Here is a 17,346-nt window from a genome sequence, read left to right as displayed (position 1 = left end):
CGGTGAGAAAACGCGCGACTGCATGGCCGCGCATTGTGCGCGGTCCAAGGAGAGCTCATCGACACGATAACTTGCGTTGAAGTCCATCAATAGGATAATAGAATACGTCGCGGGTTATTCGGCGATTACTTCTGAAATGTTCAACTTGTCTCGCTACTTGTGTGTAGTCACGCGGGGAAGAAGTGTCGCGGCGATCAGGTACATAAAAAAACCTCTTCCCACCGAAAGTTCCTGCCAATTTTGCAGATCAGAGACATGTAAGTTACGCTATCATTCCTTCGCACTCCCGCGCTCACCCTCCCGCTCGACGCTCTCGCGTGGTGATTTAAATCAATTCATTCAGACGGAGGAGAGAGCGAATAGTTTGAAGTTCCGATCAGTCTTCGGCACGGTGCCGAAAGTTCGGCAGAATTCCGATCGCGTTTTTTCCTCGCGCCGACCGGCGCAAAAAGGAAGAGATGGAAGCCGACCACCACCACTACTACGACATCGCGCGATATCTGGGAGGTCAAGCGCCGTCGTCGCCATCTTCGACTTACGACGCCCCCCGCAAGGGTCACGGGAGGATACGTCCCTGCCTTGGCTCGCGCGCATCTCGCGGCAGAGTCCGTCATTAGCGCTAACAAGGTTACCCTGGGGCTGTGGGGGTCGGCGGGGGGTGGCAGGGGGACCAAGGGGGACGCCACCCTCCGACGACCTACCCTTTGCTGGCAGCACACACGCGCGGACACGTGTACACGTGCGAGCGCGCGTGTATGGCCGCGTACACGTACACAATCTTGCGGCCGTAGCCTCCTTAGAACAAGGGGGGATAATAAGATCTGCGACAATCAACCCGAACGACGACGACGACGACGACGACGACGACGACGAGGACGACGGCGACGAAGACGACGACGACGCCGGAAGAGCGTCATGACGCTCTCTCGGACGAGCTTTCAGGCGACGTCCGTCACGTTACGTGCACATCTATCCCTCTCTCCTTCCCACCGTTCGCTACCACGCCGCCTCCGCCGACCCCTTTCCCTCGTCCCGCGCCTATCCGCGATTCTACCTTCATCCCCACGTCTACCTCTATCTATCTCGACTTCCATTTCTATCTTCATCTCCATCTTCGTCCCTATCCCCGGCTCTCTTCGTCTCTCTTCACTCCTTCGCGGCATCCCTGTCCCTCTGCTTTATCCTCCGCTGTCTTGTCCAACTCACCCCCGACACTCCTCCCCCTACTCCCTGAGCTTCTTGTTCTCACCACTACGGTGTACTCTCGAGGAGGTAGGTAGGTAGATAGGAAGCTATCTTAGTTTCCGCGACCGCCTTCCCGGCACGATTCGTCAACAATTCGTCCCGGCCGTTAAGACGCGCATCGCGCGACTGCAATAGCGCCCTTTGCGGACACCGAGCGACGGCATCGTACCCCGAGATGGCGTAATTTCGATATCATGAGGATTCCGGAGAACACACCCCGATTTCCCTGGGAGAAGGAAATTCGAGAAAACAGGGTTCCGAAAGATCGCGAATTCATCCCATGGGGCTGATTTATCGTCGTCTTTAAGTGAACAGAAATTTTTATTTTGCGTCATGCATAATCGACAATTAATTAACACAACGTCCCTAATAATATCACTGCCGCAGTCATCAAGGACCAAAGAATCGATGTATTTGGAAAAAAATTGACGTTTGGCAAAAATTAGTATTTAGCAATCGTATGGATGTGGACGCAAATTAAAAAAAATCACGGTAAGTTAGATAATAAGAAGATAATTGTTCAAGTGCAAAAATAAATTAATCACATCAGCAATGCAAATGGTAAACCTAACCAGCCACCGCCGTGGAAGAAAATAGCTCACAGTGGAGACTGATTTATTACCTTTTGTCATATTCTACGGCGCGACTTATCCATTACAAGATAGGTCGTCGTAAAGGTCGGATCCATTAGGATTAATGCGATAGGTCATACGGAATTGCGATCGCGTCGTTAGCGAGTTCAACACACCGAGCCAAGTCGCCGATGTTGCCTTTAATGAATTTGCCGACGCAGCGAAAGAGGAACACTTGTATCTTGCCGAATACACTCTTCTTCAATCCCTCTTCTTACTGTCACGCGCACAGTTACGCTTTGCAAAAAGAATGAATCGCAAAGAAGGGAAGAAAGAATTAACTCCGAGTCCCATTCGCTGCGATCTGTTCTACGAACCGCCAGGCAATTTTCATTGTGCGGCCAGCGCGACATCTCTCTTTCGCTCGAAGGGAAAATCTTTACAACCTTTCCGAGCAATGTCGAGATTACAGCTCGTGCCGGCCAAAACTTTTACATCTCGTATTCCCCCCGTCCCACCCGAGGAAGATAACTTTCGACGTTCACGAGCGCGACGAGCGCGACGAAGCGAACCGCTTTCACATCGCTGATATATCGCTGATATATCGCTGAGCAAAAGAGCCTAAGCCCGGGATGTGGTGATTCGGTAAACACGACGAAGACTCATAGATCAGTCGCTGATCCGTGCTGCCGAGCTGTTCTTATCTCGCAGGACGGACCGCAACGTTCAGCACGGTGACCGGCAGGCATGGATTGGTGTTGGTCGAGTCGATTGTGTGTAAGTGCCTCAGAAGAGAGAGAGAGAGAGAGAGAGAGAGAGAGAGGAGAGAGAGGTTGTGACCGGGAGAGAGGAGGTGACGGCGAGGGCGAGCTGGCGAGAACGCGAGGGGGTTGGGAAGAAAGAGGGAGGCGATGCGATGGAGTGAGGGACTCGAGGGGTTGCGGGAGGCTGGAAGGAGCTAACCGCATCGTAATCAACGTAAAATGGCGTCGGGAACAGGGAACGGAGAACGGAGGAGCCTCCTGAGGTCGTGCCGCCATTGTTGATCACCCTCACCCTCGTATAATACGTGCTATACGGTTCGCCCAGGGATGCACCCTCCGCGGGCACCCCGTTTCGACGTTCTTACGTCGCCCGGAGGAACTTTACACCGCGCGGCGCAGAGATGGGCGCGAGAAGCGCTTTACACGATCGTGTAGGAGAACGAGATTTCGGAACGTAACTCGAGACTTCTCGAATCACCCGATGAGACACCGGTGACATCGCGTGACAAGGTAGACAGATAGAGAGAGAGAGAGAGAGAGAGAGAGAGAGAGAGAGAGAGAGAGAAATTCGTCTGGGTATTCGCGTCGTGTTCAAACAACCCAGAAAACGATTCAGCAAACGGCGCGAAAGAATTAGCACGGGTAAAAATAAGCAAAGTGAGATCCCGGCTCGCGCGAGAGCCGGCTGAGCCGCACATAATTATTTCGGCAGGGCGTAACATTTTCCTCAACTTTGTTTCTCGCAGCGTCATAAGAAGCGCCACAATGTAGTAGCCGGATTTTGTATTAAGTACTTGCGCAAACCCCTTTTTGTTACTCGCGCCGCCGTTTCGCTCGGCCCGGCTCCGCTCCGCGTCGTTCCGCGCGCGCGGGCGACGCTTCACTTTTGTATTTTACGATAAATCCACGGTTCGCGCGCTTCGCGGCGAGGAGGAAGCGCGCCTCGCCCCGTCCGAAGTTGGATTCGACCCTGCGGGATGCTCGGCAAGTCGTAATAAATTACGTAGAAGTGGAGCCGTGAGCGGAGATTACTGGCCCGGTTTCTCCCACCAGCCGACGGCTCCTATTTCACCACCAACCACTCCCCTTTTCACCACCGCCTGCACGATGGCGATGGCTGTTTCACTTAAGCCCGCCTGCCTGCCTGCCTGCCTGCCTGCCTGCCTGCCTGCCTGACTGCCGTTGCAATTTTGACGAGCGCACGCCAAATGCGACGCTAATGAAATCGGCTCGCGATTCACGCTGCGAATCCAACGGCATGGAAACCGCTCCCGTGTTTTACGTTCAGGCACGTTTCACTCGTGCCGTATGATCTCATTTGCAGCTTCGCGCGCTGCGGCTCGTATTCTTCAATCTCTTACCGAGCGGCGAGATACTCCCGAACTCCCGAAGGATACGAGCGGCTAAGTGTCGCAGCGTGGCGATTGACCCACAAATCCTACTTGCCCACTCTGGGCCCGGATTTCTCAAAGTCGCGCGAGCTTATCGATTTTATCAACGTACCAAATTGGGGGGGAGGACACTTTTTTGTGGAAAATATATTTTCTTTTGTGTGACGTATCTTTAGACTGTTCACCGATAGCTGACATCATTCTCGCTATACTTACGTACGACTTGACTTTTTTTTTCCACTTCCAAAAATAAAATCGTTAAGAAAATGCTAAGTAGTCCAAATACGAAAAATTGCGAGCGAGGCATGCGCTGCGTCTTTAACCTTTCGTAATATAATTGTATCTAAAGTGCGCTTCCAATATAAACGAGCGCTTTGACATCAGGAAGATACGAAAACGAATTCGTTTGCTCAGAGACATTTTCGAGGTCGACACGGCGAGAACGTCGAATTAACAATCATCTCTCGTGATTTCGAATCCGTCCGCAGCGAGCATCGCCAACAAAGTCGGGGTAATTCGGATTGGCTGCGCGACGGATCGCATAAAAATTCAGGGAAGTACCCTCTGAACGGTTCATTTCACTCGAGCTGATCGTGTTCGACTCAGCCTCGAGGGCAACATACATTATGGTGTGCTGACTACCTACCATCTTCTCCAATAACGCAATTTAATCCCGAGAATGATGTAAGGAGCGCTTTGCACCCGTTTCGTATCTAGAATACGGTATCCGTTCTTTCTTTTTCTTCACCTCTCCCTTTTTCTACATCTGCCTCCCCTCGAAATTGCGCAAGCTACACGAGTGAGATTTAAACGCATTTTCTAATTCACAGAGTTGCAGTACTTTGCTCATGGCGATCGTATCGGAAAAGCTTACGAGATTACTGGAGCGTGAATCGATCTGGATGAAGTTCTTGTTAAGAGAAAGGAATGCGCACGAATATTCCGAGTCTCGTTTCTTCTCTGTTTGACAAATTTAGCATATACCTGTCTGGTATAATTATTTACATAGTTTCACGCGGGCAATTTTTAGCAAGGTTTGTATCATTCAAATTCGAAACCTATCAAAGCGTGTCTTTTTGTGTTTACAATTTCACACGATTATATGTATCTTTTCTATTGTTGCATAAAACGCAGACAGCTAAGCCTCATAATTATTCAGTCCACGATTTTTAATATTTTATATTTAAATTTGAAAAATGTAGATATTGCATATTATCATGAATTGGAAAATATCAATCGTTCTAAGATTGAGCAAATGTTCGTTACCAATCGTAGTAGCGGACTATCCGCAATACTTCTACCTTATCGGTTGAACAGGAAGCATCTTCAGCATCTCTATCTGATAACTATGCTGAATATTAATGTCATACCTAATGATTTATCCTCAGCAGCGCAACGTTATCAATGACTTTTCAATCAAGCTACTAAAGATAAATCACCAACCATGATACTAAAGATGCATCCCACTTTCCGACGGTAACAATTGCCAGCTACTAGTCTTCTACCGACTACTAATCTGCTACCGACTATTGGTACAGATTCGAAAGCTTACATCTCTCTCGGAATATTTTATGAAATATACTTTATTCTGTGTGATAAATATAATTCTGTCTTTTAAAACGTGTGCATTTAGAAAAATATTTCGTACATATCATTCTCTTATTGACTGTTTCAAGAAAAGCGACAGAAGCGCCTTCCAAACATTATTCAGAATAAACCAAGATATTTCACGATGAGAGCGAAAATTTAATTTAGATACGACGACGAAATGCAACTATAACATTATAGTATATAATATCAGCCTCAACTTGGCCAGCGACAGTAATACATCACAGCAACATTAAATTGCTGTTAAAATCTCACAACTATAATCAACTTTCGTAGCTACCAAATAGAGCCAACAGGCCTAACAGATCGAGGAGAAACCGTACAAACGACACAGTCTAAATTCCACAGAAATTTTACGCTGGAATATTATCGGGACTAGAATTTTTCGTCAGCATCTCGCCGCTACTTCACACCGTATAATCGCGAGTACGTTTGAATAACCCGCCCTGTGAAAAGTCAGCATGGCGAAGCGCGCTCCCACACAGAAGCGACGCATCCGACGACGTGCGGTACCCTGTGAAATGAGCCGTACGGATCGATAAGCGATACGCGACGTGTTCTACGACGTGGTCGTGTCGCTCGCACGCCATAAAAAAGGCATCACGTGTTGATAACATTAATCAACGGAGATAACACGGTAGCGCGCTATCCCAGCAGAACGTTGCGACCGGCCGCAGAATAAGGTACGTGTACGAGTTCGCTCTTCAGAGCTCTCTCTCTTTCTCTCTCTCTCTCTCTCTCTCTCTCTATTGATATTAAAAATATCACGCGTCGCGTTCGCCACGTCGCCGTTGCCGCCGCTGCACTGTGTGTGTTTTGCTTTCCCACTCGCCACAAGCGAACAGCTGACGCGACGTCTGCCGGCGCGCGTGCGTCTCCGCGCTATGTATGCACGTGCGTCCGCGTATGCACCACGACGACGACGACGACGTCGACGACGACGACGATGACAACGACGACGACAACGACGACGACGACGATGCGATGCGACGCGCCGCGACGCGCCGCGCCGCGCTCCGCTCGCGGTTACGGCCAGATGTGTGTGTATGTGTGTATCGTGTGAGATAACTCGCGTGTAAGTATAAAATAAAGATTGCGATATCCGGACTACACAGTGCTGTCGGTGGTTTGACTCAGGAACGTGCTTCAAACACGCTGGATCGCTTCATAATCATTCATGACGCCACTGTTCATTAATCTCGCGGCGCGGCGACCCGCGCTCTTTGACGCTCTAATGGGGAATTTTTAATTTAAGGAAATTTTCAAGACGTAATTTACGACGTCGAGCCACACGGAGAAACGGTGCTATTCGTATTTAAAGGACGGTATTACAGACGGCATTATTTGCCTGTCCCAGAGCGAGATTTCAGAGCGAAAGATTAATTTCGGTCGCGGAATCGTCACTGTTCGCGTCCTCGTAAAAATGAAAGAGGACAATCTTCACGGACGAGTACAGCCGTGACTTTTTCTTCGGTTTGGTCTCGCGTGTGGCAAAAGAAACACGGCGGATCTGCGATTGCGCAATCCATAGCATATGTTCCTAATCGGCCACATAACAGTTTCGTGAGGAAGATACTATAGTATCGATGTTTCCAAACACATATCGATGCGCGTTTCACAAACACAAGGACGTCCAACACATGCGTGTTGTATCCCGAGATTTATTCGACTGGGATGTACACGAGTTAACGTTATATCACGCCGTTAACCGATGGGTTTACGGTCCGATGATACGTAAAAAACCGCCACCTATCGACATTTTCATACCCTCGCTGAGGAAAAAATAAGTTGAAATTGCAGCGAGAGCTCGTGCGGAATCTTAGGCATTTCTCCATATTATAAGCTACGAGACTCTAAGCGAATGCGCCTCCCGGGAAGATATGACGAATACAAATCGCTCATGTATTCAACAATATGTTGCCGCATATCACGTGTAATATCAGAGCGCGACTTTTACGAGCACTAGTTCATCATTTATTAATAAATCAGCGGACGCGGCGAAGCGTGATAATTATATCTATGGAAATGGATATCGATTGGAAGACAAGATGAAGGAAATCGTCGACTTCAAGTCTTCATCTTTCCGCCTGGCACTTTTTACGTTGAATATTAAAATTCGGCATTTTCTACGTTAAATATTAATTCGGGAAAGGGAATCGTTGACGCTTGGATGTTTAATATTTATCCACGCCAAAATGTTAAACATATATATCTCGAAGATTCTGAGGTATCAAAACGTTTGATTAAACCGGATTAAACCGGTTAACATTTCCGCAGCGAAAAAAAGCTTCCGCGTTTTATCGGGCGAGCGTATTGTAGCCATCTTATATTATATCTTATCGTTTGATAAACGATCAGATATATATTCGTAAATTCGATGGTCCAAGCTGCAGAAACAAAATCTTGCATTACAACACGGAAGTTTCAACGCGCTTCTAACGCGTTTCTTCTTGCGAAAGTCTCCGGCGCGCACCTCCCCACACACCTCCAAAAGAAGTCCACTGAAAGGTAAAAAATCGTCGCGATCGTTCAAAACGATTCGCAGTATCGATCGTTCGATTACTGATACAATCGCCACAAACCTAACTACGTCGTTGTATACGTTAGCAACTTAGCAAATCTTACTCAGACTGCATTAATCCGTCAATAATAATTTGACGATAAAGCGAACAGTTTTCCGACACACGTGGTCGTCTCCTCTCCCTCCTCCTCCTGTGTATATATCGCGAGCGTCATTTGCATTAAATACCATTCCGAGAATTAAGGAACGAGCTCGCTTCTGGCTCGCGACCTCAATAGGCATTTGAATAAAAGGCCTTGCGCCTGGGAAATATGCGGCTTCAGATGAAATTTAATCAAAGTCACCTCTATATTGTGCGCCTGCTCGATCTCGTCGAGAGCCTTCAAAAAGGCCCACGTCGCAATTCTCGTCGCGGTAACAAGTCAGCTAAAGAGAGCGAGACGTCTATAAATTATTTCACCCCACGAGTAATACCCCGTTCCCTCTTCGGCAGAAATTAAACGGCCCAATCAGTTTTAAACGTCTCACGTCTACTCTGATCCCTTTAGGTGCATTTTAGCACTCCGTGTATATCGATTTTTAAGATTTTTGGGGCACGTGTCGCCCCCATATATACTATCTCATCAACGGTACAAAGCGTGAAGTTATATTTAGAAATTGTTATTATACGGAAGGGTAATCATCAGTCAGGGCGTCATCTCGTATTTCTTATTACGCGAGTGCTCGACTACACCGGAAATAAGAGGTTCAAATTAAGATCGCATAGCCGAGTTGCTCTTATGCATGCTGCCGCTCAACTTGTTTACCGTGGCTGCATCTCAAACAATAGCGTAATTACCGTAAAAGACAAGCGAGTTGTGCCGCCAACCTGAGCGAAAGCATTCAGCTATGCAACAAATCGTACAACCGCATTGCGCGATGCCGTAATTTCATTAAGACAGAACGGTGAGGTTAGGGTAAGACGGAGAGAGAGACGTTACAAAAGAGTCGCGAATGTATTCGGATGAGACTCTCGCGGGCGATTCAAGCTGTGTTTTCTTCTTCTTCTTCTTCGCGTGTCCGCGATTATACAGCTCGGAAGAATGTCTTGCCAAACGAACGGAGGAGACCACGCCGTCGGAGCAGAGGACCGCTTTGTGCCCGTTCTGACAGCCAGCGCGGACATTTCGCCGCGATTAGAGAGGCTGGCGATTCACTTCGTCTCTAAGTACAGCGTGGAGCCTGCCTTTTTCGTCCGAGTGCCAGGACGGTGAGCTACTTCTCGATAAATTTACATGCCAAAAGATTGCTCACACGTGAAGAGTACCACAAAAGCGGTGAGAATCCTCCACGGAGAAAAAGAATTGGTCGAATTACCGCGACGGTGCACGCACCAAGTTACTTTTGGCTGAAGGGACCGGAATTTCTGACGTTTAAAAGCAAATTCGGCTCACAGGAACCAAAAATTCTGCAGCTCTCTCTCAACCAAAACGCGTCCGATTCGTTCGCCGTGTCACGTCAAGCCGATCAATCTTTTTTCTCCGTGTAGTCAACAAAAAAAAGTAAAGGCCAACTTTACGATCAAATTCCTTTTTTATCCTTTTGTTTGTTTTTAACAAAAAGCGTTATACCGCTTTCGCGCTTCACATAGCGATTCAGTCGGATATTTTCCGACTCTCCGTCTAGATGATCTAGATATTTTCGCAAAACGATACCAGGCACGTTTACGAATTAGGGATCCCGACTCGCGTGCGTGTTACAGAGTAAATTTGATCGGCGAGCACATTGATTATTGCGGCTACGCCGTTTGCCCGATGGCCATCGAGCAGGATATACTTGTCGCCGTGGCATTGTCAAAAGATAACGAGATTCAGCTCACCAATGTGGACCCCAAGTACAAGGACTTTCGATGCACTTTCGAGGGCGTAGGGTGAGTACGTAACTCGATAAGGGCCTAAGTTTGTTAAGAGGCGGCGCGGAGTTAGCCGTATAATAGTTTAGACAAGTCCGCCAATTTATCGACAAATGTTTTAATAGTCCCGCGTGCACAAGCCGCGCGACATCGTTATGAAAACTTTTCCTCCCCGAGCTACCCCGACGGGGTGCCGTATCTGCCACGCACGTACAGCGCGTTTATAGCGCATAATATCGCAATATCTGCCCCATAACGTACCCTTGCGCCTGCAGTTGCGGTCTCCCGAGCACTTATAAAGCACTTATAGCCCCTTAACAATTTAAGCCTCTCTCGATCCCGCGGTCCCGGCCATCTTGGATTACGCGATGTTGAAGCGGGAATTATCTTCAATTTATCCGCGCGGCGTCTGCATACATCGACGACACTCGCTCGTGAGTAAGGTCCGTTAAGGTGATTTTCCACTTGGCGAGCGAACAGAATCGAATAAAGAGCGGGAATGGTTAGCTCACGGCGTGAGGAATCCCCGACGAGGAATTATAGTCGTCCGGCGGACCGACCGGCACGCGTAACGCAAGAAAAACAAATGACATCGCACGCGCGTGCACAACTTCTCCTCCTCCCTTTCTCTCTTTCTCTCTCTCTCTCTCTCTCTCTCTCTCTCTCTCTTGGATTAAATTAACCTCTGCGCTTTCTTTGCTCCTAGTATAATACCCGGCAAGATAATACGAACTTTCTTAATCTCATTCATTATTCAGTGTCGCGCCACGTCAGATAGCGTATAACTCAGCTCGGGAGCTTAACGAACGTCCTGTAATCGATTTTCCGGATTTTCGCGCGTTATATGTAGATCTCACGTGTACTTAATTACACGGCGATATTACGTAACGATGGGAACATACACCCGTGTGTATGTGAGACAGAGAATAGTAAAGGAGGGAATGGGAAGGGAAGAGGGAGGGGAGGAGGGAATTTTTGATAAATCAGGCGGAATCTGTCGAGCGTTGATCCTGACGAGCGAGGCGAGAGCGGAATCCTACGTGCGAACGTAAAATGTAGCGCAGTCGCACGTTTCAGAGGCCGCATTAGCGATAGCGAGAACGGAGGACCGACGTGGTACAAATATTTTCTGTGCGGTGTAAAAGGAGCTCTCGAGGTAATCCCGACGGAATCCTACGTTCCTACGGGAGTCTTGGCCGCGGTGTGGGGCAACATTCCTGCTAATTCCGGCCTCTCCAGCTCCAGCGCGCTCGTTTCGGCCGCGCTACTTTCAATCGTGCACGCCAGTCAGGTGAGGGAGGTTCAATTACTTGTCTCGAGCGAAATTTAAGGTATCACCGAGGACACGGGATTACGATATCTCGATGTCGATGTCTCTCCCCCGGTTCGGGGGCGTTCTCGTCTCGTCGAGAGCGCCTCTCGCTTCCGAACACTCGTTTATTATAACTTCGAGCAATCGATAGAAAAGTCATTTGATGCTCCTCGATCAACAGCCGTGACACGCGAATACTCGAATACGATACAACGGTGACTCGGAGATATTATTTGAAGGGCGACCGGCGACTCATCGTTTTACAAAATAATATTATAAGCATTTGTCTAATGTTGAAGTCGACGAAAACAACAATTGATGAGCGACTCGCTGAAGAATCCCGCGAGCGTCAAAGTTGCAGTCGGCGAATTACTTTTTCACAATTTAACTGACACTGAGTCTGAAAGTTGTCTTCTTCAAGCAGAGTTAGATTGGGCGAGGTAGCCCGAAAATTGGAGTCCTCTCACGTGTGTGTCCGACCTATATTTCTACGAACGATGTGAAAACGAAAGCGCGTATTCGTCGCGAACAGCGGAGACCCTTGGAAGTATTGTGTTTGCCAAGTGGATCAAACTACCGATCACCACCTCGTATAACGTTTCTTCATTTCTTCCACGGACACCCCTCCGAACGTAGATCCTATTTCCTCTGACGGTTTCGTGTTTGCTCCAACGGATATTGATATCGGACGCGCGCGACGTAACTATCTTCGAGATACTTCCTCCAAACACTTTGTATTGCTCTTTATACGTCATTACCCCGTCCCCCTCAATTTCCTGTCAGTCCAATAATCAACGTGTTGACTGGGAGAAGTTTGCCTTTGTCGTATTCCGCGCGCGATTCCTTTCTTATTTTATCTTTCGTCGCGATTGACAGTCGACATCTACATCTATATTTCAAGTTATCGATATTTGTTACTGCGACGATTGTCATTGCTGTTTCGCGCCAATATGCGTGTTATGTGTTACAGTGTCAATTGTCGAAGCACGAATTGGCGACTGTCAGCGCTCGCGCGGAGAGACATATCGGCACTCAAGGCGGCGGAATGGACCAGGCTATCGCTTTCCTCGGAAAATCAGGTAACCGCGCATCTGTCAAAAGCGCATCTGATAAATTAATCTCATCCCGTTAATTAAATTAAAGCAGCTCGTAAGATTATTTCTTGCATAATTCCGAAAAATCATCCTGTACCTTTCACCTCATTTATTCAACTCAGTCAGTTTTATATTTGCTCTTTCTCAGAACAGTCAGCGAGTATGATGATCGATGAGAAAAAAGCAATTGCGCACAATTTAAAAAAATATTAAAGAATTAAATAAAAAAAATCACATTTGACTACCAGGAACAGAGGTACGTCGCGAACTTTTCTGCGTGGAATAAAAGATAAGATACGAAATCTCGGGTCGCATAGGAAGACTCATCGGTGTCTCACTCTGCCACATTATTTTATTTGTTTATCAAGGCACGGCCAAGCTGATAGAATTTAACCCCTTGCGCGCTACCGACGTGACGCTACCGGAGAATGCCGTGTTCGTGATAGCGCATAGCCAGGCTTATCACAACAAAGCCTCGACCGGCGATTTTAATCTCAGGGTCGCGGAATGCCGATTAGCCGCACAGGTATTGTACCTTCAACATCCTCCTCATATTGTTCCTTCAGCATCCTCTACCGCAAGAGAAAATCTTCCCGTATCTTTGTTACTCGCACACTGGCTTAAAATAAAACGTGGATTGTAACGTCTCGGTCTGATTGATTTTTCTCTCTTTCTCTTTCTCTCTCTCTCTCTCTCTCTCTCTCTCTCTTTCTCTCTCTCTCTCTCTCTCTCTCTCTCTCTCTCTCTCTCTTTTTCCATCTACGCTCTAAGTCTACGTTAAACTCTTTAGAGATCCGCGAATAGAATAAGAGCGAGCGAAGACTAAGCCAAGAGACTAGCGAGACTCGTTTTTCGATTACGCTCCACGCTCGTCGCACGCCAATGGACATTGATCGATGCGTCCGCTGTTTGCCGGGTGCACTTTCTGTGGCTCTTACGGCTCCTCTAATTCCATCCCTTTCGCTCGTCTCGTCCCGCCCTGACGCTTTCCGAAAACACTCAACTTCGCTCAAAAATACCGATCGCGAAGACAAACGGGAGAAAGACGGCCTTGACGGCTAATTTTTTATTTCGCTACATATTTTCCCAGCTGAATGACGCTTCTTTTCTGCGCAGATGATAGCCAAGAAAAGGAACAAAGATTGGGAGCGCGTTCAAAGATTAATCGACGTCCAAGAGAGACTCGCCTTTAACTTGGACGAGATGATTACCGTAGTAATGACAGAACTGCACGAAGAGCCGTATACACTTGATGAGGTATACATTGTTGTGTTATCCGTAACAAGACAGCGGGGTCGCTCTCTTTTCTTTTTGTATATCTCGCGGCGAGGCGAATAGATCTCCCCGGAGATCGTTATCGGAGATCTCGTGGGGAGATCAAGGGAGAGCGGGAGAGCCAGAGTCTCGTGAATTGCGCCGCAAAAAAGAAACAGAAAAAGAAAAAAGAGGTGACTCAAAGCCACGCTTCATTTATCAGTAATTTACTCAATTGCGTTAAGCGGCTCGCAGCTACGCGCGAATACGCCTCGCTGAATTTCTCGTCAACGGCGAATCAAAGGGTTATTATCGGGACCGAGTATCTTTCTATCTCCCTTTTTCTCGTCCGTAGATCTGCGAGAGCCTCGGCACGACCTACGAGCGGCTAAAGGAGACGTCTCTCGTTGGTTCCTTTAATACCTCGCAGACGTTCAAGCTACGTCAACGAGCGCTGCACGTTTTCCAAGGTAAAACGCATCAATTTTCATGCGCCGCTAAATCGCGGAATGCGGTTTTATATCCGATAAATCAAAAGAGCTCATCTGCCCCTCCCTCGCCGCATATTTTCTTCGGACGATGCATTTTCCGTCTTTTTCTTACTTCCCCACTTCTCTTTTCTTCGTCTTGTTCTCTCTCGCTCTCTTCCGCTCTCCCGCCGCATCGGGAACGAGCAAGGGTTTCAGCGCGTTTCCCGTGAACGCGAACGAAGTTCAGCCGGCTAAGAGAAAACTTCTCAAAGCTCGCTATTAAAAAAGTTGGGGCAAACTACGTTTCGCCTCATTACGCTACAGCAATTACGAGAGTGTTTAACCGTTTTGCCGCCCTGTGTTACCGCCGATATTACCGGCGTTAACGCGAAAGAGAGGCACCGCGAACCGCCGCGCCGCGCGTTGTCGATGCTTCATCGCGACGACGAGAAGTCTCGGTTTCACGCATGTGAGAACGCGCGTGCTGGCGTCATCAATCACATGCGTGCTCCTCTCCTGTTCTACCGCGCGCGAAGTTATAAATTACCACGACGGACATGTGTATCGATCGCGACCTCCAAACTCGCTAAAAACCGGCTCGAGTTCGCTCGCCCGCTCGCACTCGCGCAAAATCGATCGCTGCGGGAACTTCGTCGAGGCTGTTCCGAGGTTATCGCGTTATCGTCGCCGAATATCCCGCGACCGCGAGAGTCCTCTTTAATTTTACACACCGTAGAAAGAAACTCGAGTCGCGCGACCGAGTAGAGACGACCAGGCAAGAACTCGTGCTTCAGAAGTGAGTAAGCAGTCGAATGCCGCTTGCGAAGACGCATTCGAGACCGCATCAAAAGACTCCATTGGCACAATTGAGAATAATTAATTGCGGTTAGAAACCTCCCGCGAGGATTTTTCTGTCCCTACTTTACTGTCCGTAGTTTTCGTCCGATTCCCGGATAACAGCAGATCAGTTGCGCAAACTGACTATTATTCCGAGTAATCGCTGAGTTCTACCCGCGAGATAGATGCAAACATTAATTTAAAAAGTACTTGTTAACACCCGCCCACGTCACTTCGCGGCGACGTCCTCGACTGGACTTGGCATCTCCGCGTCGCGTCGAAAATCGCGTCGTTCGTTCGCGCGGCCGGCGCTGACAGAATTTGTCACAATTAACCGCATCGCTGCCTTTACGTCCGCAGAGGCCGGCAGAGTGCTCGCGTTCCGCCGCGCAAACGAGGAGGAAGGCGGCATAATGGAACACGAGAAGCTCCAACAGTTGGGTAGCCTCATGTCGAAGAGCCACGCCAGTCTCCATAAACTGTACGAGTGCAGCCATCCCAGCGTGGACGCGCTCGTGGAGAGAGCCGTACATTGCGGCGCATTCGGCGCGAGACTCACCGGAGCCGGGTAAATATACATCATTATGACAAGTCGGATGTGTGTCCGTAATAACGCACGCGGCTAGCGAAACGCGAGTGAAATTCAAACGGCTCAAAGTGAGTGAGCGCATTTCGGAGAGGAGGGAAAGGTCGCTTCGTTAAATACGACATCGCCGGACGCGTATCTTACCGCGCTCCCTTGTTATTTAACATGCATTCCAATTATTTTGTCAGACAATACACTAACTAACATTGAACGTCATGACGGATGATCGTGTACCTCAGTGTATTATTACTTTCGTATGCCATGATCGGTACGTTATTCGCGCCGTCGCCGTCGCGGTGATGACGAATCGCGGAGCAAACCATCGCGACTAAACTCTCGCGGCGCTCCCTGTTGCAGTTGGGGCGGTTGCGTCGTAGCCATCATCAGCAAGAACGAAGCTCAACGATTCGTGGACGCTCTCCGAGCGGATCTCTGCCAGAACGGTGCAACAAAGGATCGCGCGGAGCTCAAGGATATGGTATTTCCGACGGCACCGAACCAGGGTGCTGTTATTTACAGTGTGTCAACATCGCTCGGAATCGTAAAGCCCGAGCCATAATAAATATAACGGGGGGTTCTGTCTCTCTTTCTCTATCTCTATCCACCGGCCCGCGTCGTCCCTTTATTGACATTCCATTATTTCTCCCCATCGCCCGTCGTTTCAGTCGTTCCGGTTTTCGCTCTGTTTTTCACCTCCCACCGTGAGCTCTAATTGACGAAAGGGTGTCACCGGTGCCGTTCGACGCCGCTTTAACGTCAGGTCGTCAGGCTCGGACACCGTCGCTATTACGGAATTCCAGCGACGAATGGGCAACGCGCTTGCTCCGCGCGGAACATCGCTTTTTGCCGTTTAATTGTTTAGCTGTGCATATAAATCCGATTTGCCGCGCTCGCGTTAAATCGAACCTGCCGAATGGAGAACGCGAAAGTCGCATTCGCGAAAGACTGAGGCTGATCCCCGGTTACACACTATGCCGGATTACAAGAGTGTGATATACTCACTTTCACACATTTCTGATTATTCAGAAGAGAGAACGCTTATGCGACAATGATTGGAGCAAACATTTTTTACGAGCATGTGCGACCGTTACGTGCGAGTTACAATCTATTGTAATTTATCCAATTTGTACCGTTTGATAAAAGATAGTAATTCAAAGTATACAAGCATGTAATACCCGACAGTACGAGTGATTATTAATAAAAGCGCTCATTTTTGAGAGAGATGATTACGTATAGATAAGCAAGTAACAATGCTACGGTGCGACAAAAACCTGTAATTCATCGCTGGACGATAACGCAACGCTGGACGAGAAATGCGCCAATCGATTCTCTGAATTCACTCTTTCTATGGCGCTCTTTTACCTCCCCTCCTCCCATTCCCCCTGACGAGCTATGATGTAATCTCTAATGAGCTACGACGAAAGTTCGTCGTAGCTCTAATGAGCTACGACGAACGGCGCGACGGCGAGCCAGCCATTAAGGTCATTCTACAATACGTGTCGTAAGTTGTAAGCCGTAAGAACTGATCAATTACAGCCCATTATTTTTATAATAATCGACTGTGATTCGCCAATTCTTACGGCTTACAACTTACGACACGTATTGTAGAATGACCTTTAGACCGCTGAGGCGAGGAGACGGAATTTGCCGCGGCGAAATTTCGCTCGGTTTAACGTCCGCGTTAAATTACCGTCATTGCGCGTTACGTGCTGAAGTGTAAAGTGCAACGTGTTCACGGGGAACGCGCGATCGTAATTTATCCGTTATTTCATCGTGTGTTCCGCGCGTTCAACTTTGACAC

The 17,346-nt window shown here is 48.3% G+C and overlaps 1 protein-coding gene across 2 annotated transcripts; it reads left to right on the top strand.

The window, feature by feature from the left end:
- The first annotated feature begins 6,146 nt into the window (after positions 1–6,146).
- Galk (N-acetylgalactosamine kinase) lies at positions 6,147–16,550 on the top strand. Of its 2 annotated transcripts, none has more exons than XM_011156906.3 (10): positions 6,147–6,263; positions 9,175–9,350; positions 9,843–10,010; positions 11,070–11,283; positions 12,275–12,383; positions 12,767–12,924; positions 13,515–13,655; positions 14,008–14,122; positions 15,320–15,527; positions 15,903–16,550. In XM_011156906.3, exons 2-10 carry the CDS (start codon positions 9,184–9,186, stop codon positions 16,102–16,104), a joined length of 1,482 nt encoding a protein of 493 aa, XP_011155208.1. In that variant the 5' UTR covers positions 6,147–6,263; positions 9,175–9,183; the 3' UTR covers positions 16,105–16,550. The 2 variants fall into 2 exon arrangements, with proteins under 2 accessions (XP_011155208.1, XP_025154081.1); XM_025298296.1 differs by lacking the exon at positions 6,147–6,263 and adding an exon at positions 6,637–6,655.
- Positions 16,551–17,346: the final 796 nt, after the last annotated feature.

The sequence above is a fragment of the Harpegnathos saltator genome, unplaced genomic scaffold (genome assembly GCF_003227715.2).
Source record: "Harpegnathos saltator strain DR-91 unplaced genomic scaffold, Hsal_v8.6 scaffold213, whole genome shotgun sequence".
NCBI lineage: Eukaryota > Metazoa > Arthropoda > Insecta > Hymenoptera > Formicidae > Harpegnathos > Harpegnathos saltator.
The sequence above is the reverse complement of the archived record's forward strand: the minus strand, read 5'-3'. Positions and strand labels throughout refer to the sequence as shown.